The sequence below is a fragment of the Vidua chalybeata genome, chromosome 1 (genome assembly GCF_026979565.1).
Source record: "Vidua chalybeata isolate OUT-0048 chromosome 1, bVidCha1 merged haplotype, whole genome shotgun sequence".
In the NCBI taxonomy this organism is placed as follows: Eukaryota; Metazoa; Chordata; class Aves; order Passeriformes; family Viduidae; genus Vidua; species Vidua chalybeata.
In genome coordinates this window covers 113,420,612-113,444,083 of record NC_071530.1, presented here as the reverse complement: position 1 = coordinate 113,444,083, position 23,472 = coordinate 113,420,612, and the positions used below count along the sequence as shown (strand labels likewise).

The window sequence follows — 23,472 nt, the reverse complement described above, 5'->3', positions numbered from 1 at the left end:
GAAATAGTGTTCCAGCAATTCTGTTTCTACTGGGTCATTTATGGGTGTGCCCCCACCCCTGTAAGCTGTCCGATACATTTAGACATTACATTTTTAAATCAAGGTGAGTGAGGTGCAGCATCTAAGCTGCCATGCCAGGCTCTTAATAATTTGCTATGGGCCCACTTTTTGCTCAGTTGAATTATTCTTTGAGAAAGCTTTCCAGCAACTGAACCACACAAAATCAAAGACTGTTCAGTTGAGCAGTGTAACTGCTTAGTCTGTATATCTGCGTGTATAGGCTTGCATTTTCTAGTAAGACTAACTTTATTGGGTTCTTTGCCTATCTCCTTGTACATGGACAAGCCAAGTTATCTTCCTAAAGCCCGTGGAGGTGATAGGTGCATGGTTACTGTAACACAGCTAGCAAGTACAAGCTTGCGCTCATGAGAGGTTTGTAATGAATTTATGATATCATGCTGAATCATGGTTGTTTTAAATAACAGATCTTTATGATCTTTTTTTAAGTAACAGTAGTACTTAATGTTTCCTGCAAGTCGCAGCAAAACTACTGATGCTTATATTATTCACTTCATATTCTGAAGCGTTTTTATACCTTTGCACAGGTGTTGCCACAGTGTGTTATGTTACCTGGGGTCAGTAACTGTATCAGAATAGTAAATTGTTGTTTACTTTGCTGTTTATAAGTGTCTTAATGACAAAGTCAAGAACTGTCCAAAATATGCAGTAATGTTAAGATGTCATCAGCTAGAATTAAACGTGTGAGGCTGGTGAATTAAAACCAGAAATGGTCTATTGATATACTGTTTCTATAAAATCTGTGATATTTTTATTAATTTGTTGTATCAGTTGTTGAATTTCCTGTTATTGTTAAGTGCTTTCTGGTACTTCATGTACAGTAAATCAGTCATAGTTTATTAGCGGTTATGTTGTGAATAATGAAGCATTGATAGTCTTGACTTCTAGGGGCTTAGCAAGTCAGCAGTTTGGTCATAAACTATGAATTCAAGGAACACAATATGACTTTTACAGTTGCTATCCTAAATGCTTGGTCTGACTTTATCCAGAATTTCAGCATGCTAACAGATCTTGGAAAAAATACTGCTGGTGACTTATCAGCAATGCAAACTGTTTTCTTTTAGTTGATAGCGTATTGACTGGAATGCAACACATCACATCACTTACAAAATTTAGAGATACATCTTTGTGCTGAATAAAAATATTTCTTTTAAAAATGTTCTGCTTTGACACAGACAAGTCACCAGTGTCTCTTACAGAAATATGTAAAATTAGAGACATTAATAATCTGATAGCATCAACTTCTCTTTTTTTTTTTTTTTTTTTTTTTTAGTGTGGCTGATCTGAAACATGCAATTCAAACAAAGTATAAGATTGCCATTCAGCACCAAGTACTGGTTGTCAATGGAGGAGAGTGTATGGCACCAGACAGAAGAGTGTGTAGTTACAGTGCTGGAACAGTAAGTGCATGCTGCATTCTTAGTCTAAACTTTCATTTATAGGGGAAGAAAAAGATTAATTTTTAATTTTTTTTCCATAGTTTGCTGGATTTCTTTCATTTGAGAAATAGGTGTTTATGTATTCAGCTTCTAAGTGTAGATTTTAACTTGTTCTCAAGACATGTTACCCACACGAGGAAATAATTGATAATTCAACAGGAAGTTGCCTTTCTTCAGTGTTTGGTTTTGTTTCCTTTTTGAGTGTAGGACACCAACCCAATTTTTTTATTCAACAAAGAAATGATCTTGTGTGAACGTCCACCAGCTATCCCCAAAACCACGTTTTCAGCAGAGAATGAGATGGAATTGAAAGTTGAAGAATCTCTTATGATGCCTGCAGTGTTTCATACAGTAGCATCACGAACACAGCTTGCTGTGGTAAGTAGATTGTTACTGGATTTGCACACCAAAGGAAAATATATCAGAAGGAAAGCTTGGTGTAAAATATTAAATAGTTTCTTCAAAAGGCAGTAAAAATGGTGTATTAGTGAGGATGTGCTCTTCAGAGCCTTTGTCTCATAGTTTCAAGGTAAGTTTTGAGAAATGTGCTTGCTTCTTCAGCATGTTCAGAGCTTCTTTCAAAGCTGTACTGTAAGGCACCTTTTTGGATGTGTATGTTTGCAGTATTTACAAAACAAAAGTGATCAGGTTGCTTTGGACCATTCCTTAATGCACTGCCTTATTTTCAGTGTCCTCAGTCTGCCGCAGCCTGAAATGAAAAAAGTAACTTTGAAAGCGATGTTAACTCAAGCAGAAGATTAACACTGTAATTTTTAAAAGCATCTTGCCAAGCTTCTGTTTTATGCTTATGTTTTATGTCTAAACAACTGGTGAGGAATTAATAAAACCAAGCTTTTTCCCAAAATTCAGGTTGCTTATTATTGAATACTGCCTCTTACTTGCATATTGCATATATTTACTTGCAAACAGAAGTCCAGTTTGATTATTTCTGTGTTGTTTTGATAGGGAGAAGTCACTCACTGCAACATGGTCAGTAAGATACCAAGTGTGCATGCAGCAAAAACCAGCTGCATGCTCAAGATACTGTCACAATGCCTTCAGTAGCTGGACTGTTAATATTTTATTTTTACAGATTATATTTCTGTATTAAAACTGATCTCATTTTCTTTAGAAATTTTACATTTAAATGGTTTAAGTATTTTTCATATCTCTAAAGATTATTCCAGTGGTTGGCGGCAGGAGAATAGTTAAGTGGGGCAGTTCACACAAAAATGAATAGTGATGTTTTTTTCTTGGTAATAAAATTTCTTAGTTTCAGTGACAACTTTAATGCAGTTGAGAAGAACATGTAGCACTTGAAGTGGCTGGGGTTTAATACTACACAGCAGAATTTAGAGAAAAGTGTTAACTGTTGCATATAGGACAGGGATTTTGGTTTCCCCCTTGGCATCCTGGCCTGTCAGGAGGGGGAAGGGTCTCCTGAATAATGTGAAATAATGTGACCATGACATACTGTCTGATTTAAGACAAGGATTGACTCCAGTAGACTCTGTCTCTCTCCCCCACCTGTTGACAGTTACAGCTGACTTTGTAAATAGGACCTTGAGTTATTAGGTGTCTGTGAGTCATATGACTGTCATAGGCAAGAGCAGATATCAATGTGTATATCAAAGGAGTAGGAGGTTTTCAGTTGTGCTCTGTGAAGAGCGAGGGTTCTGGTTTACCAGCTGCAACTGAAAGTGCTTCAAAACCATTCTTTGTGAAGTAATGAGGAGGTTATAAAAGTAAGCAAGATTGATAGCTTCTAAACACTTAACATTGATTTGATGTGAAGGGAGGGCTGTAGTAATTGCTACAGTCTTTGTGTTTTGTTTTTGAGGGTAAGGGAAGTGAAAGGTGATGATATTCAGACTGAGTCTAATGTTTCTCACAGTTGTTTTATCTGGTTTCTCTGTTCTGTGCCCTGTTTTCTGCTCTTAGATTCTTAATTTGGCTTTCAGTTTAATAAATTACTATACAGCAATGGAACATACTTAGTCCCTCTGGAGTAAGCTTTTTTTTATTCCAAGTTTTTATAAAAAATACTCCTATTTAGACTTGAAAAGAATTGTTGGTGATGCCTAATCTTCCCCCTTTGATTCTGAAGATTGTATTGATATGCAGTGCATGCAAGTTTATTTCATTGTTTCAGTGTTCAGTAACATTAAATATGTTATTTAGATATTTCTAAAGATTTAAATGGCATATTTATAGTTATTTTCACATTCTGGTGGCAGGCCTATAATACTATAAAATTTAGGTACAGACTGGAAGCTTTATACAGAGAGAGTGATTATGAGTTGATTTGCAAGAAGAAAATAATTTTTTCCATATTTAGTGTCACCTATTAGTAGTATTGCAGGATTGGGGGAAGCGGGGAAAGGAATTGTCTTTAAACATGGATCCAAGTAGAATGCAGGTGTTATTTTTAGCCTGAAGATTTATTTTCAGGAAGATTATTTGTTCCCCACTTTTGACAGTTCTTCCCTGCTTATAAAATGGTTATAGTAATGGTATTTGTTTTCTCATGAAAAACTTGGAAATGTATTTAAAGATTAAATAGCTAGTAATATTCTTAAATCTGACTCACCTTTACATCCACATTTAATTTTATCCAAGATTTTAAATGTTCTAAAGCCATAGGCTCTGTGTTAGTCTGTGAAAATGATTTGAGCATTTCTCTGGAATGTCAGGGGACTGACAAATCTGTCATATATAATAGAAGATTAGTAAATAGTCTGTTGTGATTTTTAGATGTACCAAGGTGTGAAAACTGTATAAAGAAGTATTGTAGTGTTGTACTAAAGTAGTATTTCATGATGCCTGCTTGAAGAATATTGAACAGTAATTCAGAAGAAACTGAGGGAGAACTGGGAATGTGGTTAGAGCATTAATCTTCTCCAAGGTTCACCATAAGCCTCTTGCCTGGGAGGAAGAAGGAGCATGGGATAGTAATCCTTCTCAAAATTGATTAAGATCTGGGGAGAGCAAGAAAGGCTGAGAACCTCTGTGGTTGTGTGATTGATGCACCCAAAGCCACACTGAGAGTACTGTATGGGAGAGTTCCTGCAAAATAATCCAAGCTTTCTTTTTATTATTTCTAGAGAAATGGTAACCTGCTTTACCAGAAAAGTAGAATGGCAGTACTTGATGATGGAGAGGTTTTTGCCTGTTGTAATTATTTAGAGCATTTTAATAATTAAATTTGATTAATTAATATTTACTACTAATATGAGTGCTATTATATGATAATATAGTATGTAGTAGGAAAATAAAGGTTGCATTCTAAAATATTGCTCATGAAAAAGTCTTACCTGTTCTTGTCAACAACACGAAGCAGTGATTTGTAAATATTAAAAGAAGGGAAGAATATTTGGTATCTACTTGTTTCTATTTAATCTGGTATCTGCTCTGCCCAGAGACTATAGGATATGACCTTTAAAATCAGACTTGACAGGAAGTTGCAAACATACAATTAACACTCATTTACATCGAAAGTAAAAAAAGTTACATCCAAAAAGTTACAATCATTTTTCAGATTTCATAACTCATAACCAAAAATTATTCCTGTGGGGAATGTATCTTGAATTTGGTTTTCCGTGGTACTGTGTTTGTCATACATCCATTTTCTGTTTCTTTCTGTTTTCATGATTTTAACATCTATTACAGATTTTCTTAAGTTCCTGCTCACTACCTGTGATCTCATTGTGTAGAATTTGCAGCACAAAGATCAGGTAGCTTTAAAGAAGCTACATCTGTCACCATTTAAACTGAAATTCTTGCCACAGGTTTTGTCATTTGCAATATGGTGTCTTTGTTCATATGTTTTTTTTAAAAAGATCAGTTAAATCAACTTTCTGAGCCTGTTTTCATTTTATGTCTTGGCATTCTGGTTTCTCTTGGGCTAAAAACTTATATTTGAGATGTCTCTCCCTAAAGGGTTCCAGGTTGCCTTTTTTACAACTAGCCTGGTATCCGACCTTTCTTGCAGTTGAGCAGTTCTTGCCTTGAGCTGCAATATGTGGACAATGAGGTGCACACAGTGTTTGCAAAAAGTTACGTGCATACCAGCTGAGAAAACAAGCGGTTCTCTACACAGTATATTGTGCAATAGCCTGTATTGTGTCGATCTTATGGTCTTTTAACACCACTACTTAAAATAATTCCTGGTAGCTTAGCCTTTAGGAAAGGATTTTTTTTTTTTTTAATACTATGATTTTTTTTGTGATCTAACTGAAGCTCCCATGTCATTTGTCCGAGAAGGATATTGAAATTTTTGTGAGTGGGTATGTTTCACACTTCATGGGATGCTGCTGCTGTCATGATCAAACTGTCAATTCCTGTCAGTTCTTCTCTGAGAAGTGGAAATGAGGATGAGACACTGTGTGGTCATTTCATTTGGTTGTGTAAAACCACGACTGTAGTCATAGTACGTAGTCATAGATCATTCTCATTTTAGTTTCAAATGCTTCAGGTATTTAAGCCAAGAAGTATAGTCATGCTTCCTGAAAGCTGTGGATCTACTATTTAGAGAAATGCTCTTTTCTACTAGAAAGTTGCTTTGAGACTCTCTGGAAAGAATTATTTTAAAATATTAATGTTCTTCTCAATCTTTTAAAGTAATTGAGTAGGGTGAGGTAAAATGGGTTTTAGTTTATCCCAAGGTATAATGAAAGATTTACTCTAAGGTAGATCCTTCTAAATGCTACTCTAGGTTTTTTTTTTTTGTTTTGTTTTGTTTTTGTTTTTGGTTTTTTTTTTTTTTTTTTTTTGACCTTTGTAACCAAAACTTTAGATTAAGCTTTTATAAAATTGATCAGAAAGAAAAGAGTTGGGTGACTTGCAATCAAGCTAGTGGAAGCCAATGCTTACCTTATACCATGGTTTGACTCCCTGACTGTAGTGGTTTATGTCGCTTCTAATTTTTTTTTAGGGAAGTTCTGTCAACTTGACTTCTCCAAACCTGCTTATAATATCAGAGAGAGCTAGTGAAAGCAGTACTGAAGAAAGTAATTAATCTGTGACTTAAAAAATAACTTCTACTCTGCTATGCTGGTGAAAAAAGTACTTTCTGAGTCAGAAATAAGTAATGAACTGTGTGGACAAATGTCCAAAGGATGCAGTCACCAAAAATAACCAATATTAAAGGAAAATGAAATTTTAAGCTGTCTGCTGAAAGAAGTTGCCATGAAATATCACTTCCCTCACAGAGAAGTTAACTACTCCAATTACAGGTTTTAGAAACTTAAATGTTGAAGTGTATCTTAATTTAATAAGTTCATGTTATAGCTGTGTATGTATTAGAGATAATGGTCTTGGTTACTAATTTTGGTAAACAAGGTAACAGTTCCTTGTTGTGAAAGCGTTTATCTGCTGTTGCAGTGTGTAAGTTCTTGAAATTTTACTTCCAAGGATCATTTTTATTGGTCTGAGGTTGATTTTTATGGTGATTGAAAACCTGTAAGGAGTCCCTTTCACAGGATTTCAGACACATGGCAATAGAGGACTTTGACTTATTTCCTTCTACCACAGGGTTTTAGAGAACGGAAAGAACCCTGCATTTCCTGAGAACTTTTGTTCTTTAGAGGTAAGTCCAAAGACCACTTAAGACAAACAGACCTTTGTCAGATTTTGCTCATTCAGATGAGCAGAGCTATGACAGTAGGATGCAGAGACAGCCTTGAAATTAATCCTAAATACTTCACCAGTTAATTTCTGCTTTAAATAAAACACAATTTGTTGCTTCTCTGATTTTTGGTTGAAACCTAGAAAACAGAATTAATTATAAGATGATTCTTCATCAGAAAAATCACCGAAATTAAGTTGTAATTCTCAAAGGAAATAATAACTGCACACTCCATTACAACACCCAGCCAAAGATTAAATGCATTCTGATGGCCCTGTGGATTTCTTAAAAAAATTGGATAGTGAAGATGTCATTATTTACTATTCAACATAACAGCACATGGGGATTAATCTGGCTCTTGGTATTCATGTTCTGGTAGTGATGCTCTTTTAGGTCCTCATTCCAGTGTGCAGTGAGGTGATTGGTGTTCTAGATATGTTGCTGTACCGCTGTAGGATGAACGTAGCCCTACAAGGCAACTGAAGTTAACTTTTGTGCTCTGTGAACAGTTGGGTGTCTGCCAGTAAGACTTGAGTGCGTCTGTGAATAGTCAATGACAAAAGCAAGCCTGTTGTTAGGCAGGCTTCCTTTTCTGTGCTGGAGCTGGCAACCTTACTGAGAAGCATTATAACATATGTTAGATTGCAGGCCTTTACTTCTGTGCTTGATATAATTCAGTTTTTAGGCTTTATTTAGCAAAGAGCTACTTAATTCTTTCTTGTATAGAGCCATACAGTAATATAAAATAAATTGCTCTAGTTCCTTCTAAAGTAGCCTGAGATCTCTCACAAAAATGTTGTCTATGGAGGTAGACAGCATGTAGGAAGAACAAGCCACAGCACCTGAAGGTTTATTTCAGAAGTGATGGCAAAATAAGAAAGGTACATTTGTGTAGCTTTTAATTTCATAACTTTAAAGAAAATAAATTTACATAGATACTCCAAAGGATACAAAACAACTTCTCTGCTGTGTTTTCTTGCTGCATGCTTTCACATTTTGAAAGCAGGATGACTGAAACAAAACAAATGAAAGAATGGTTTAACATAGTATTCTTCTTGTATGCACTAGTATCTGCTTAGTATAGTCTAAGTCTGAAACAATTCTGGCATGTGGACAAATAGTTACTCCATGTGGTTTGACCTTCATTAGAACCATCTGTTTGGAACCTCTTGAATTCAGAGTAATTTTCTTCACTATTTAATGAAATGAGCTTATTTCATGATAGGGCTTAAGAAACCAGCATCAAAAGAGCTACTGTGTTTCTGTGGACTCTAATTGCAAGCCATGCTGACATAATTCTCTTCTTTGCCTCCCACCACCTAGACGGAATTTCTTTGGCACATGTAAAAATAACTTTGAGAGAATGATAATATGGTATGCTATTGTAATAGCTTGCATATGTGCCCTGAAACATGTCTGTTCATTGGTACAATCTGATTTGTAGTCTGTTAGCATATGGATAACTTTGAAAACAAGTTACTTAAAAGAAACTTAGCTAATGAATTTTGATCTCAGAGTTAGCTCAGAAAAAAAAATCTGCCTCTGAGAGATAGTATGTCTCAAGGCTTATGATTGAGGTGATTTATGAACAATATTAATGATGGCTTTCATAAGGGAATTTTTATTTTATTTTAATGTCCACATCTCCTGTGTATACATTAAGAAGCTGCAGCTTATCTGACAATGAATACCTGGTTGCATACTTAGATGGCCTTGGGGTATTTTTATATAATCGTTCCTTTGGGCATGTATCTGTTTATACAAGAGATACTGACACTTATTAGAATGTCCTTCTGTTAAAAGGTTTCTGAAAAATTAACAAACATTCTTTGCTACTCTTAGAAATACTGTTGACCCTTGCTTTTCTAGGAGCTAGACTCCTGGTTTGGTTAAATTTGAGTAAATTGCCCCAGGTTAGACTCTTAGATACAGAGTGTCAGTTTTCAGTTTTCAGTTGGGTAACAAGTGATCTCAATTGTGAGGATTTTTTTTTTTCTGCTTGTAACTTGTTTTATGTTTGAAAGTGTTTTGCTGGGGAAACAAGCTTGTTAAAACTAAAAAATTAGCAGCACTTAAGTTCTAAAATAAATATCAAAAGTGACATATAATAAAATTTCATAGGGCAGCTCTTGCTTGTAACTTTAGACTTCTACTGTGAACACAATAAATATATCTAGCTGAAAAAGCAAACATTGCCCACTAGTTAACACCATGTCTCAGGGTGGAAAGTTTGGTCATATGAAGCCTAGTGCATATTTTAACGTGTTAAACACATGAGCTGTGCTGTGCTAAGTGAGATTGTCCAAAGGAAAACAGAACTGGCAAAAACTTCTACTTAGGGCATTTAAAGAAACAGCTGAGTCCAGTCTTTATCTGGTTGATACTCATTGAGAGGAACTTTAAAAGACTTGATGATTTGTTTTGATTTTATAGGTGGCTTATGTTGTTTTAAACTGTTTGAAATTAATGTGTGTTCTTGTATGTTCTCTCACTCTACCGGAACTGTGGCTCATAGTGGTTTGGAGTGGTATGGCTCCTCATTTGGTGGAAGGTAGACTTTGAGAGAGAATGATTTTTGTAAGTTGAAAGTAAAATGTTTTGTACATTTCCAGGATGTACATTTGAATGAAGCAGAGACATTCAGTTACCTTTTCAGCTTCATATTATTGGTATACTTTTTTAGTATATGTTAGGGTAAACCAGCCTGTTCTTTTGGCACTTAATATGATACCTGAGGAAGCAGTAATTCTGCTTTTTTTATATGCTGTGCAATTTGCCTTTGAATAACTTGTATACAAAAGTATAAAAAAATATAAAAAGTAAAATGTTCAAATGTTCAGGTCAATATTGCATTTGTCAACTTATGTACATTTAAATTATACAGCCAAACTGGGGATGGTCTGGAGAAGATGACTTGTAGATTTCAGCAATGTCTGGATACCATTCCATGTATTATTGGTTGATTTTGGACTTAGGAATCAAGAGTACCTGCCGGAATTAAAATAATCACTCTTTTCAAACCGGAAATCATCATTCTCACATGCACAGGAAGCTGCCAAAGTTCAGAAAACAAAAAGAGAAATACCACCTTTACTGCAGAGTAATAAGAATTTGTATTAATAGCTTAGGATGTTGTTGGAGTTGCATATAGAACTGTTTTGAATATTCATCATTCATCTGTTCATAGCTTAGCTATCAGTGATTTGAAGGACAGTAGAATTTTGTCATGCTGCCTGAAACATGGCTTGGACTTCTGAAACAGGGAGGATGATCATAACTTTCAGGTTTTGTCAGTATGAATTGTGAAATGTTTGTTTAAAATGCCATGTAGTTTTGTGGTTTATTTCAAAATGTAAGTGTTGTTGGTCCCTAAATTTTTTTGAGTGTGCATATGTGCTGCTAACCATGTGTTCAGCAGCAAATGCATTCTGCAATAGACGGATGTGTTAGGTTTTTAACACTGCTTTGTCACTGTATTTTGTATAACTTGTTTTTCCATGCATGGTTTTCTCACATGCATGATGGGACAGGGGAGTTGTGTTCGGTCCTGGTTTAACAGCATGCTCAACCTGCAAAAAGTGAAAAGACCTATTTCTTGTAGGTTAGATAGATGCTAAAACCTAAAGTACAGGTGTGTCCAGTAAAGTATTTTTCAAGGAGTCTGTTACTGGTAATGTTTTGACCTGAAGGATTTATTGTGTGCCTTTTTTATTACTTTTTGATTTTATTTTTTGGTAGGCCCTTTTAGGGGAAAAGCCTTTTTCTTAAATTCCTAACCTTAAAATAGTTTCTCTTCCTACTAGTTGAAACTTTGGAATTTATTATAATGGGCATTGCTGTTAGTACATGATTTTTAAGATCTGGTAATTGCCATATGTAGACCTCTGTTTTAACTTTTCCAAGTGGGGCAGTAAATTCTCACCCTATTGTGGCAGTACAATGCCTCTATGTCATCTAGTTTAACAGAAAAAATTCCACAATGGTTTGTAGATGCCAAGTTTCAGGGTATGTTTTAGAGTTTTGTGGACACTGTACTGCTGCTCATCATGTTGCATCTGGTTTATTAATCAATGAAAGACTTAAATTATTTGCCCTGCTGTTTCCTCATGCATGTCTTCTTGTACCTGATCCACCTGTGCTTTTTGCTCACTGATTGTGCATTTTATTGTCTTGTTCTGAGCTTCTGCTTGGCTCATCAAAAGTGTCTCCTTATTGGACCTTGATTGCCAATTTTTTCTATCATATTATTAGTATGAGGGTTATTAATTGTGTGTGTGTACCCTGAATATTTTATATTATCAGCATTTAATTAATTTTATAAGGTGGTTTTGGAACTACAGTTTTCACCTCTCTGTTATGAAGAGTTCTCCTCTCTGTAAATAGTACATACATTTTTGTCATTTAATTAACTTCCTTTATTCTTAAATTTTTTAAAAAAAATTTTTAAGAAGTTTTAAGATGTACAACTTTTATCTGTCTACATTTCTTGCTTTTATGTTAATATCTTCAATAAAGTTACAACAACAGCCTGATTAGTATTTTGTTGATTGTTTTTTCAGGAAATGTATGAGGTTGCCAAGAAGCTTTGCTCCTTTTGTGAAGGTCTTGTACATGATGAACATCTTCAGCATCAAGGCTGGGCTGCTATAATGGCCAACTTGGAAGATTGTACATACTCTTACCAAAAGCTGCTTTTCAAGTTTGAAAATGTGTATTCAAGCTATTTGCAGTCCATAGAGGATATCAAATTGAAACTTACACAGTAGGTTTGCTGTTAAATTCGATTTACTCAATTTTAAACTTAGTTTTTTAAAGTGTTTTATGTCTGGTGCTTATTCTGATTAATCAAACATGTCTTTGATTCTGTGTCATGGAGGACATTCTTTTTGTTCTATGCTAGTGACTTTTTTTAAATGACATTTTTCCTTGTATTTGTCAGCACGAAAAAACCTGTATTGAATTACATGGAAGATAAGCTTGTTAATGTACAGCTGCTTAAGAGCTGGAGTCATTCCAAATGTGCACTACAAAAAGTTGGATAACAAATTTAGACATTAATATTTTTAAATACCTATTTACACTTTGGAATTAATTGGCTTTTAATGACTTGAACTGATATTTAGAATTACAATCTGTGTTGAAAGTATGAAGTCATAGCATAAACTTTGAGTGAATTTCTATACTTTTGAAAGGGATGGGGGGCATGTGTGTAGATATTTAGCTATTGTGTGTATGTGTATATATCTGTACTTGTGTCCTGCAAACTCTGGGTGTTACTTCAAAGAAAATCTTCTATATCTTTGTAGCCACTGTAGTATTATGGTATTTCTATGAGTGCTTTGCTTAATAGACTATAAATGGATATTGGATCCTTAAAAAAATAAACCATAAATACGTTTTGTCTTAAAAAAACCCCTGAGCTTCATAGCTTTTACCAAATAGAAACTTCAAACTCTGCAAAAATAGTCAGACAGAGGACAGTCAAAGCTTTGATAAGAAGTGTTGATATTCATGCAGATAGGAGACGTAAGTTCCAGTTGTGCGTTTAAAGAAAGAAGTAAGTGGGTGTCTCTCTTTATCGCTTTTTTTCATTCACTATAAGCTTGGAGGTGTAGAAGATAGCATATTCAGCAGTAGAAGAGAGCAAAAACTTTGGCTTCTTTAGTTGTCCTTCCATGATGTTGATATTCAGCACTGAAGTTCTAAAGAGTAGTTGCAAAATAATTTCAAAATCTGCTTCAATTCTAAGATGAATAACAGTTCATATTGTGGGTGATTTTAAACTAAGATTTCATGTTGTGTTGGCTTCTAGATATTGATGGGTTTTTTCTTTTCACTTTTTTAAAAAAGCTTGGGTTCTGCTGTTTCTATCATGGCCAAGATACCACTGCTGGAGTGCCTAACAAGATATAGTTACAGAGAGTGTTTAGGAAGACTGGAGTCTTCACCTGAACATGGAGGAGCAGAAAGTGAAGAAACTGAGGATGGGAAATCTGCTGATTTGGTGCTTTATCCTGATGTATCTAAAGTGAACAGTAAATCAATGTTAGCGTCATTTTGCAAGTCAGTTGAACATTCAGCTTTGGAAGGCACAGATCCTGAAAATGTAAAAGATGATAAGGAATCTGGTCAAAATGCTACTGTCCAGGACAATGAAATGTCAGTAGAATTGAAAGATGATGATCAGCCTTCCTTCAATGTGTCTTTGTTAGACTGGATAAATGTTCAAGATAGACCTAATGATGTTGAATCCCTGGTCAGAAAATGTTTTGATTCCATGAGCAGGGTAAGTTAATATTTTTTTTAACATCAAATTGCATTGCATTGAAGGCTGCTGCTTTTTTTTTTTTTTTTTCCAGATACAGGTGCTTTTGAACTGACTGACTCAACTCTTTTGTAACTTGTTTCTCAAATAACTTTCTGAATTAAAGCCAAAGCAGAGACTGAGGAGGGATAAGTGGGGGAAGTGTTTTATGAGTTTGGATGTTAAGAATTTGATCTTTAGGAAGATGTATAATTTTATGAATGCTTGTTATCTTGCTTACATTTCAAATAGCCATTTATTGTAGCATATAAGTAAAGTGACACTACTATTATTTCTTTGCCTTTTTCATAGAAACTACATTTATAATAAAAATAAAGATTTTCCTGGACCAAAATTAATGCTCTTTGAGCTCAAAATAGATAAGCCTTTATTAAAATATAGAAAAAATTTATATGGTTAATTGGGATCAATTTATAATCTATATCTCAGCCTTCTTTATTAGCTGATACAGAGGTGCTCAGAAGGGCCCAGTCAGTCAGTTTGTATTTCTGCTGCTGGAAGAATACAACAGTGCTCACCTTACTTTAAAAATTAATATTTTAATCAGTGAGAATTATAACCTTTTTAAATTCTTTTGCCTATTATTTTCCTTCTCTCTTTGCTTTTGCTGTAGCTGATATTTCTTACCTTATCTAGTCTTGTTTGCATAGGTATAATATACTATTACAACACAACATACCTTGAACAAAGAAAACAATTCCTGTTGTCTTTGACGCTTTATTTCCTCTGTAAGGTAGGACTGGAAGACTGAATCAGTGATTTCTAAATCCCATCTATTGTAGGGAACATCATGGTATGGGCAGTTCTGTACATTGATATTTTGATTTTGTCTTAAAATTAATTGGAGAATTTGGCTTAATTTTAAGGGCTGTCTAAGATTTTAGTACTGCAGAAAAGGCTAAGAAGAGATTGGATGTGACAAGTTTTTTTTTCTTTAGCAAAAACAAGAGTTGATTTTGTGTGCTAAAGACTTGCTAATGGCTGAAGTCTGAGACAGTCCTCCATCCTGTCTGTTCAGTAATGCTATAAGGTACTTTCTACTATTATAAAACAAGAGTAACAGAACCCACTAGATGAGTTGTGAGACAATAAATTCAATTTCTATGTAATGTTAACAGAACACAGATGTGTTCTAAAAATTTTAAAAATCAATATTTGAAGAGATGGATATTAAACAATTACTTCCAAATAAATTATAGAGTTCCAAAAGACACAGAAATGTTAAGAATACTTTAAGTGCATACTCTACCTTTTTTGCTCAGCTTATAGTCTTATCTGACGTATATCACATGTTTCAGAGGTGCTGTCTTGTACTTGTCTTTTCTATCCTTGTCTTATCTAAGATTAGGCAGAAATCCTTTATTTTGACTATTGTAATTGTTTTGTAACTGCAGTCAATTTTTATGGGAAAAATTGTGATTGAACATACAGAAAATGAAGTTTCTTTTTGTATTCATGGCATAAGCAGAATTGGCAGGTAGGGAAAGTGTTTCAGTCAGAATATTCTGGCCATCACCAGAGTAGTTGTGATTGATCAGTCCTGATCCATTTTGGTCCACAAAAAAACCCCATAGCTTTGAAGTAATGAGTTTGTGATTCTCCATAGGAAAACATTAATTTACATTGTTTTGATAGCAGCAAAAGCAGACAAAGCATTGAATCTTTGCTTACCATTGGTTTAGAATTAGTTGAAAACAGAAGTGGCCTGCAGTTGAAAAGGAAAAGAAAATCCTAAATAAATATCTTGCAACATAATTTTTCTTTTAATATTCATTTGGGGTGACAGTTTAATATAAAAACAGAATAAAACTTTTTAAAATTGTTTTGCCTGCATTCTCCCCATGCCCTTTCCTTCTTGGAAATACGAGCCACACAAATGGTTTGTGATTGCAATTCTTATTTCAAAAACTGAATTCAGGTAAGATTTTCCTGAAAGCTTAAAGCACAAGAGTAAGAGGTTTATACATTCGGTACTGGTAGTCTTGACATAATTGGTGTGTTGCACAGAGTGCTGCTAAGTTTCTGATGGTTCTAGCCTCTAGATGTTTCTACAAAAGGGCACTCTAATTGCAGAAACCTTGGCTGCAGTAAAAGCACTAGGTAAGTAGGAGCTAACCAGATGTTTTTGTTAAGTGCTGTTGTAGCCATTTAAGTAAGAGGCTAGAAATGGAAGATAGTTTTAAAAGATGAAAAGAGCGGTATTATCTACCAGTGAAAGTAGAGATGGATCCTACCGATGCAATTAGGTTAAAGATGGGATGAAAAGAATAGATGGAGGAAATAAATAAGAAAAGAATGAGAGGTATAGCCATTCTTTGTAAAAAGAGATAAAACACCATTAATTCAAGAAGGTCAAAAGAGGAATAAAACACCATATTGTTCTTTAGTATTTTGTTTGTTAAGAAACTCTTCTGGATGCTGTAGTGGACTAATTCAGGATGTCTTAGGGAGTAATCCTCAATAGCATGGCAGTGAAGATGATCCTGTGCAATCCATCTGGTTAAATACTTCTGTTACTGTTTCTTGAAGGTGGAAAAATTACTTGAGAAAAGACCAAGATTCAGAAGACATCACATATGAAAAATTAATCCTTGCATTCAGAGAATTTGGATGTATTTTGTCACATTAATAACAGCAGTTATTGTTTATTTTAAGGAGTTCTCGGCTACTACTAGGTTTTGGTACTTTCCCATGCAGTTTTTGATTGTTGTTTGTTTGTTTGAAATGGAAGACCTGTTCTTTATAATTGCTCCTTAATTTTTAATGCTTCTTCTCTCCAGATTCCTCTCTACCTCCCCCAGAAGGTTGTTTCCAGAATTAAGTGCTGTGTATGAAAACCTAGTTAAATAGTAGATTGAGGAGAAAATACACTTTTCTTTATGTTACTACTGAGTCAAATAAATGCTTTTTTTTGAGGATGGAGGTTGATTTGTGTGCTCTGTAAGTGGCTTAAACCCTGCATGTTGATGAAAGAAGCCAGTGCTGTGACAGCCAGTGTGACCTCACAAATAGCATCCCTTTCACTGGATTTTCTTGTAAGAGATGACAATTTTGGATAAATCTGGGCAAATTTGTTCATCTTCTGCTATCACCTAATGATTTTTACTATGTTCTTAACTAACATATTTCAGGTTTACACTAAACTCTGACCTTCATAAGTAGCAATTACCTATGTTGTGTCTAGAACTCTTATTTTAATTTAGTACTCTTAACAGTGAAGTATGAAGAGCCACCCTTAATATCTGTGGACATTGGTAGACTCTTAATGTTTCAAATACTTCTCCTTTTCTGGAATATTATGCAACAACTTTTAAAATGTGTTTTTGTTACGGGGGAAAAAACCTCTAGTTAAAAGTATGACAAATATACTAGTTTTCCATGTTTTTTTTTCCAGTTGCTTAGAAATTACTTACTTTTTTAAGTAGTCAATTAAAACACTCATTTAGTGGGAAAAGATTGACGGTTCTTGCATCTTTTTCTCACTACCCCCCCTTCTGCAACATTCATGACTGGTTTTGATTCCAGCTGTATGGACTCTGTCACAGGTCAGACTGTCCATTAGCTATCAAGTGCCTTTTTTCCCTGCACCTCAATTTGTCCCCTCAACCAGTGTCCCTTCCCTTTATAAGGATCCACATTGCTCTGATGGTCTGGTTGGAATACTTCAGAAAAATTCATGCTGTGATATAGAATCCACAGACTAATTTACTGAGAATTCTGAAACAGGTAGATGTAGCCATACATTAGACTTTAAAAAAAAAAAAAAAAAAAGGAAAATATTGAGGTTAAAAAAAGGAAAATATTGAGGTTAAAACAGCCTCATTTAGCTAACTTAAATCACCTCTCAGTGTGTCAACTACTAATAAATTTCTTTTTTTAGCTTGATCCAAGGATCATCCAACCCTTTCTGGCAGAATGTCACCAAACTATCGCCAAACTAGATAATCAGAACATGAAGGCTATTAAAGGTCTTGAGGATAGACTCTATGCATTGGACCAGATGATAGCAAGCTGCAGCAGACTGGTGAATGAACAAAAAGAACTTGCTCAGGTAATACACAGTTGTGTGTGCAACATTGAAAGATGGCAGGGTTTTGATATGTGTATGGTGTTAAAGTTACAATGAACTAACTGCATGTCTTTATGCACGGTAGTTTTTAACATATCACACTGGGGTTGGTCAATAAGGTGCTATTTCATAATAATTTGACATTTAAATATTAGTGGGTTTTACATTTTGCTGTCATGTTTTTACATGGTTTAAAGCTATAGCTAGAAAATCAGAACTTTAGTAAGAGTTGAGTAGATCAGTTTTAATTTTGAAGGGAGATACGGAATCCTTGGTAATTTATCACTCAGTGATACAGGATCGGGGAATAGGTTAATAGTTGATCATCATTATTGTAGTAAGGAGAAAAGGTAGTATGCCTTCACTGGACAGTGTCATTTTAAGTGATAAGAAATTTAGTTAAAGACTATTTTAAATATAAAATATGTAGCTCCTATTTTTAACAAACACTTCAGTATCATATGAAATTTATTAAATACAGCTTCTGTAAAGAGCTTCAGTGATCTTGATAATTAGGATTGTCCTTTAATGCCTTGTCTGCTACTGAAAGTAAATAAAAGTCTATTTGGCAATACATGATGATGTTCAGATTTTCACCATGACCTTGGAGTTGGGACTCTGAAAAAAGGCATGAGTTTCTTACTCCTGCTTGCACACTGATATATTACTGGTAGGAATAAATTAACAATCTTGCCTCCCTATTTTGAGGGAGGTTAGAGGCCCCTTTTGAGGAGGGCAGTGCTGGGCTGAAAGTTGTGTAGGACCATGCTCCCTGTTGCCTCTTCGGTCTGGCATGTGAAGGTGGATACAACCAGTACTTTTGGCAGCATTATTTAAAAGTCAAGCCTGTCTCCAGGTAAATTTAATGAGTAAGTTTAGAAGCAAATTTGTGCTAAATCTCAGTCTCATGGTGTTTATATTGTAGGTCAGTGCTAAACTCAAGTGACTTTAGCGTGACGGCTAAGCTAGTCTTCCCATCCCTGTGCTTGGTTGCCCTATATTGTGAGTGGTGCTTTTAGCTATTTTTTCCTCCTTCACTTGGATAAAGAATCTACCTCAAGTTTATGAATCCCACTTTGGAGTGAGAAGCCTTACAGTCATCTGGAAAGAGACTTTGTCACCTTTTTTAAATGCTACTGTAAATTCAGAATTTGTACCTTTTCGAGACTTGGCAGGGACTTCAGCTTTCAAACCTTCATCTTTGCCATTTCCTTTTATAAATTGTCTATTCCTTTACTTATGATTTAAGGGGACACTCTACATGCAAATAAGATGTGTGGCTCTTGATCTTGGTTCTTGGGAAGAATTAGTTTAATGTGTGAATTTCTTTATGCAAGAAATACAAATTCTTTAGCCCACAGTAGTTTTGAACATGCTTTAAGTTGATGTTAAAACTTTCAAATGCCAGAAGTTGGGAAGAAGGTTGTTAGCAGAAGTTAGAATGATGGTTTATCCCTTCCATCCTAGTAGCTATGCTTCTGCTCATTAAGTTTTGTGATCTTTCACTCGTGTTGGTTAGCTGTGTGAAGTTCTGTTAGGGTTGTGTTGGTAGCTATTTGGTAGGGAAAAATGGAACAAAACTGATTTGGACTGGATTATAGAACGGAAAGAAAGCAGCTCTGGCATTTGCTTTCTCCATGTATCATTCTGTTATACTTCTCAATGGTTACAGTAAGTTTGTTAAAATTACTGCATTCTTAGAGAAGATGTATCACTTTCACACTTTCTGATTGTCACAAAGCTTGTGTAACAAATGTCTCTCTTCCTCTAGGGATTTTTGGCTAATCAGAAGAGAGCTGAGAACTTGAAAGATCCTTCTGTGCTGCCTGACTTGTGTTTGAGTCATGCAAATCAGCTGATGATTATGTTAACTAATCACAGAAAACTGTTAGATATTAAACAGAAATGTACCACTGCCAAACAGGAGCTTGCAAATAATCTGCAAGTCAGACTGAAGTAAGTTAAAACTTTACAACTTTATAATATTTCCCTTTGCAGCAAGGCTGTTTAAGGAATGTGTGTCTTAAGGAAATGTTTACTATAAAAAGGTCAAGAGCACATATCTTGTAGTATCTCTGTTAGTATATATTCCTAATTGCTTTCTGTTAGTATATATTCCTGATTGCTTGATGTTGACCTGTTTGTATTTGTTGTTTCACTTTTGCTTCAATGCTGTCAATAAAAGCAATTTTATGTTTTTTATTACTTGTGGGATATACCTCCACCTTAAGTCTTTTCTGGTGGCGAAGTTGCTGTAATGTTTCTCCTCAAGCACACCAATTGATCACCTTCCCAATAGTTACCCTGTAGTTTAATTGTATTGGTGTCTGTGCTTGAAATTTTTCTATTAATTTTATGATTAAGGGAATTGAGGATGTGGTTACAAGATGTGAGAATATGTTACAGGGAGTGTTGCTTGTAGTGCGTGAGTATATTGTGTGGACTTCCCAAACAGTGTTGTGTTCTTATTTCTTTGACAGCATCCTAACCTTTAATACCTCCTGCTAAAGCTTTTCAATAAGTATTTTTAAGATATATAAACAAAAAGTAGTCATTTTTTTTCTCAGGATGTATCAGCTTTTTTTAATTCTACTGGAGAAAATTGCATTATTACTACTCCTAAGGTTATTTATGCTACTAATTTGAATGTCTTACCAAGACATTCGAAATCAATGTCTTAACTCAAATGGATGTCAATTTTTGATCACTGATGTGGATATTCAGTTGTGAGAAATTAATAGGAAACTGCAAGGTGACTACTGAATTCTGAACAGCCTGGTACTTTCAGTTAGCCTGTTATGTGAAATGATGTCATTGTTCATTTCATCCAGACATGTTGCTAATCTAATGTAAATGAAAAAAAAATCGCCAAGATGTGATCTTCTAAAGCGTAATCTACTTTTGTAGGTGGTGTTGTTTTGTAATGCTTCATGCTGACCAAGATGGAGAGAAACTACAAGCACTGCTTCGTCTTGTAACAGAGCTCCTAGAAAGGGTCAAAGTTGTAGAGGCTCTCAGCACTGTTCCTCAGATGTACTGTTTAGCTGTTGTTGAAGTTGTGAGGAGAAAAATGTTCATAAAACACTACAGGGAGGTAAGTAAATAAAACTTTGAGACCAAACCTTTGTATCAGCATATACATTAACAAGTAACTATGTATTTTCCCCTTTCACAGTGGGCAGGTGCTTTAATAAAAGATGGGAAACATCTATATGAAGCTGAAAAGGCAAAACGGGAATCTTTTGGTAAACTCTTTAGTAAGTACTTTCTCTTCTGTGAAGTTGAATTGTGTTAAAGTGTATCTCTTGTCTTTGTAGTTAAAATAATTGTCATCATATTCTAATTTCAAGACCTGAAAATTTTCTTTTACTTAAATAGGAAGTGCATGCTGGTCCTATTACAAAGAAAATATTTTTCCATTGAGCAAATCAATTAACTATTTCATATAGATTATCCAAAAGAATGTGAAAGCTGTGAAATGATTGTAAAATACATGGTTTCTCATTATCATACTTAAATGCAGTTTGTACTTAAGCATGCCTTGTGAGCTTTTATGAGCTTTATTGTTCTTTTAAATAACACTTCTAAAACTATTACTGAATATTTGGGTACTGCTTTGACTTCCTCTGTACTACTCCAGAAAAATCCATGTCTAAAGACCTTCACCAGAAGTTTTAAAAACATAATTAAAAATAAAGATTCTACTAAAAGAATTTTGATTACTTTTTCTGCGAAGTCTGCCACTCGTGTTCTGAATGAACAGCTAAAATAAGAAAAATGAGTGAAAATTTATCAAATTTTTTTTGGAAAGGAGATGAGGAAGATTACAGTGAAAATTTCAAAAATAAGTTGAGGCTTTTGCCTGTGTGTACATTAACCGAAAAGACTTCTGTGAAGGGAGCTCTGTTTGAGTGGTGGGTTTTGTCTAATGTTCTGTGGTCATTTGCAATTTTATGTAGTCATCAATATAAGTAGTAATGCTTCCAATTGTAGGTCAGCTGTTAAACTGCAGTAATTTCAGTTGATTTCTCTTGAGATGTTGCATTTCTCCCTTTAAGTAAGTTGTTTGTTTGGGTTTTTTCTTCAGGGAAGTCTTTTCTAAGGAATCGTTTGTTTAGAGGACTTGACTCCTGGCCTCCATCCTTTTGTGTATGTACTCATATCTTTGGGTTTATTTAATTTCTATATAGTTTTATAAATTAAAACCCTGGGCTTTATTCATTGAAGCTATATGCCTTTTGCATTGCTGTGACACATGAAGAAGCTGGGAGCTATTGTTCTCTGCCATTTCAAGTGGCCTATATTAACATTGGTTTGTAACTTACAGTACAGTGGGAGAGGAAATGTCAGCTCTCCGTTTTAGCAGTGCAGTCCTTTTTTATCCTGTGGTATTGAAAAAAAAAATTAAGTCTTAATGATCAGAAAAAAAGAAGCCACGAGGAATAATTTGATCATCTAATTGTCTGGTGAATAATAGAGCAATAAAATTAATTGGATGGTAAAAGCAAGTAAAAGTTTTCCATTTAATCACTGGATGAATGGAAAAGCATTTTTTTCCTCTTAATTGGCTGATAATGTGAGGGCATTGTAATTAAGCATTGCCTGTTAGCTTTGATTTCATACAGCTTGGTTAACTGAAGTAAGCTAACTCCCTGATTGTAATGTTGCCATCTCACTTTGCCTTCTTAACCTTTTCAGCTTCTCCTTTTCAGCTTTTTTTTTTTTAATTTAAAAGATACTTGGAAAATAAGAATGCTACTCACTCCAGTGTTTAAAATTCAACTGAACTGAATTAATATTTGTATGTGTAGCAGCACAATAAATAAAGCTTCAATACCGTCTTTATCCCTTAACTTTTAAACACATCCATAATGTTTATGAAGCTTGGTAATAGGGAGGAAGTTGGACTAGATGCTCATTGTAGGTCTCTTCCAACTGGATTACTCTATTCTACTGCTGCCCAAGCACTATGGATGGTTAATCATTACAAGTGTAAGGGTTTTTTTTAGGCCAAAGGACCAGACATGGTTTCTTAAAAATTAAAAATCTTCTGAGTAAGAGATCAGTTTACTGCTAACTTTTCCATGTTATTTATTAATCCTTCTTAATCCTTCTTTAGTAATCTGATACTTTACAGCCATGTGTAAATTAATATCTTCTTTACAGACACGAAAACCTCGCAGATTTGACAGTGAGCTTCCAGATATCTCATTGAATGACCTGCAGTTTTTGCAGTCTTTCTGTCCTTCAGAAGTACAGCCATTACTCAGGTAAGGCACCTTTTTAAACTTTTTGTATTATAGAAATAGCTTTCCCGGGGGTCCCATCCCCATCGGTTTTCCACCCCCTTAGGTCATTTTCCATAAAGAGCAAACAGGATGTTTTCTGATCTAATTACCATTCTTAAGCAATGCCCTTCACTTAATTAATGCAGATAAATATGCGCTCAAGCTCTGATGTTTGAACATTCCTATTCTGTATTGAGATGTAAAGGATTTTGGGTATTCCTTTGATCTGCCTCAGAGCTAAAAGGCAAAAAAAAATTGCCGTCAGTTTTAAACTGAAATAAACTCGTAACTGTTTTGTCAGATCAGAATGAGATTTTATCCTTTTTTTTTTTTTGCTCTTTGCTGTGTGGTATTCTGGAGGAAATAAAGTAAATGTCTTTAGCTCTCAGCATGTGATCAGAGAGATCTCCTATATTCAATTACTACTTTTTCTCCAATTTTATTAAACTGATTTTGCTAAAAAGTGTATTCTCTTAAGTGCCTCTGCTGTCAATAAAAATCCATCATTTTGAGTAGAAGCTCTATTTCTATGTTTCTTACTTCCCAACAACGAGGCAGACATGCATATGTAGACAGGAAAGCTACTGGTTTGTCTCACAAGCAATTTATGAGATTAGTTCCTTATCTAGATCTTGGAGATAGCTTCG

General features: G+C 34.7%; 1 protein-coding gene across 3 annotated transcripts in view; it reads left to right on the top strand.

The window, feature by feature from the left end:
* The window catches only part of RB1CC1 (RB1 inducible coiled-coil 1), a 65,284-nt gene that overhangs the window by 15,777 nt on the left and 26,035 nt on the right, over positions 1-23,472 (top strand). For 2 of the 3 annotated variants that reach the window (XM_053939941.1, XM_053939932.1), the window contains exons 4-13: positions 1,352-1,478; positions 1,725-1,895; positions 11,703-11,905; positions 12,994-13,429; positions 17,349-17,519; positions 19,309-19,493; positions 20,445-20,631; positions 20,713-20,794; positions 21,625-21,686; positions 22,704-22,807. In XM_053939941.1, the coding sequence (XP_053795916.1) occupies positions 1,352-1,478; positions 1,725-1,895; positions 11,703-11,905; positions 12,994-13,429; positions 17,349-17,519; positions 19,309-19,493; positions 20,445-20,631; positions 20,713-20,794; positions 21,625-21,686; positions 22,704-22,807 (1,728 nt within the window). Of the gene's footprint in view, positions 1-1,351; positions 1,479-1,724; positions 1,896-7,049; positions 7,105-11,702; positions 11,906-12,993; positions 13,430-17,348; positions 17,520-19,308; positions 19,494-20,444; positions 20,632-20,712; positions 20,795-21,624; positions 21,687-22,703; positions 22,808-23,472 lie in introns of those variants that run through there. The other variant, XM_053939951.1, reaches the window with a different exon arrangement.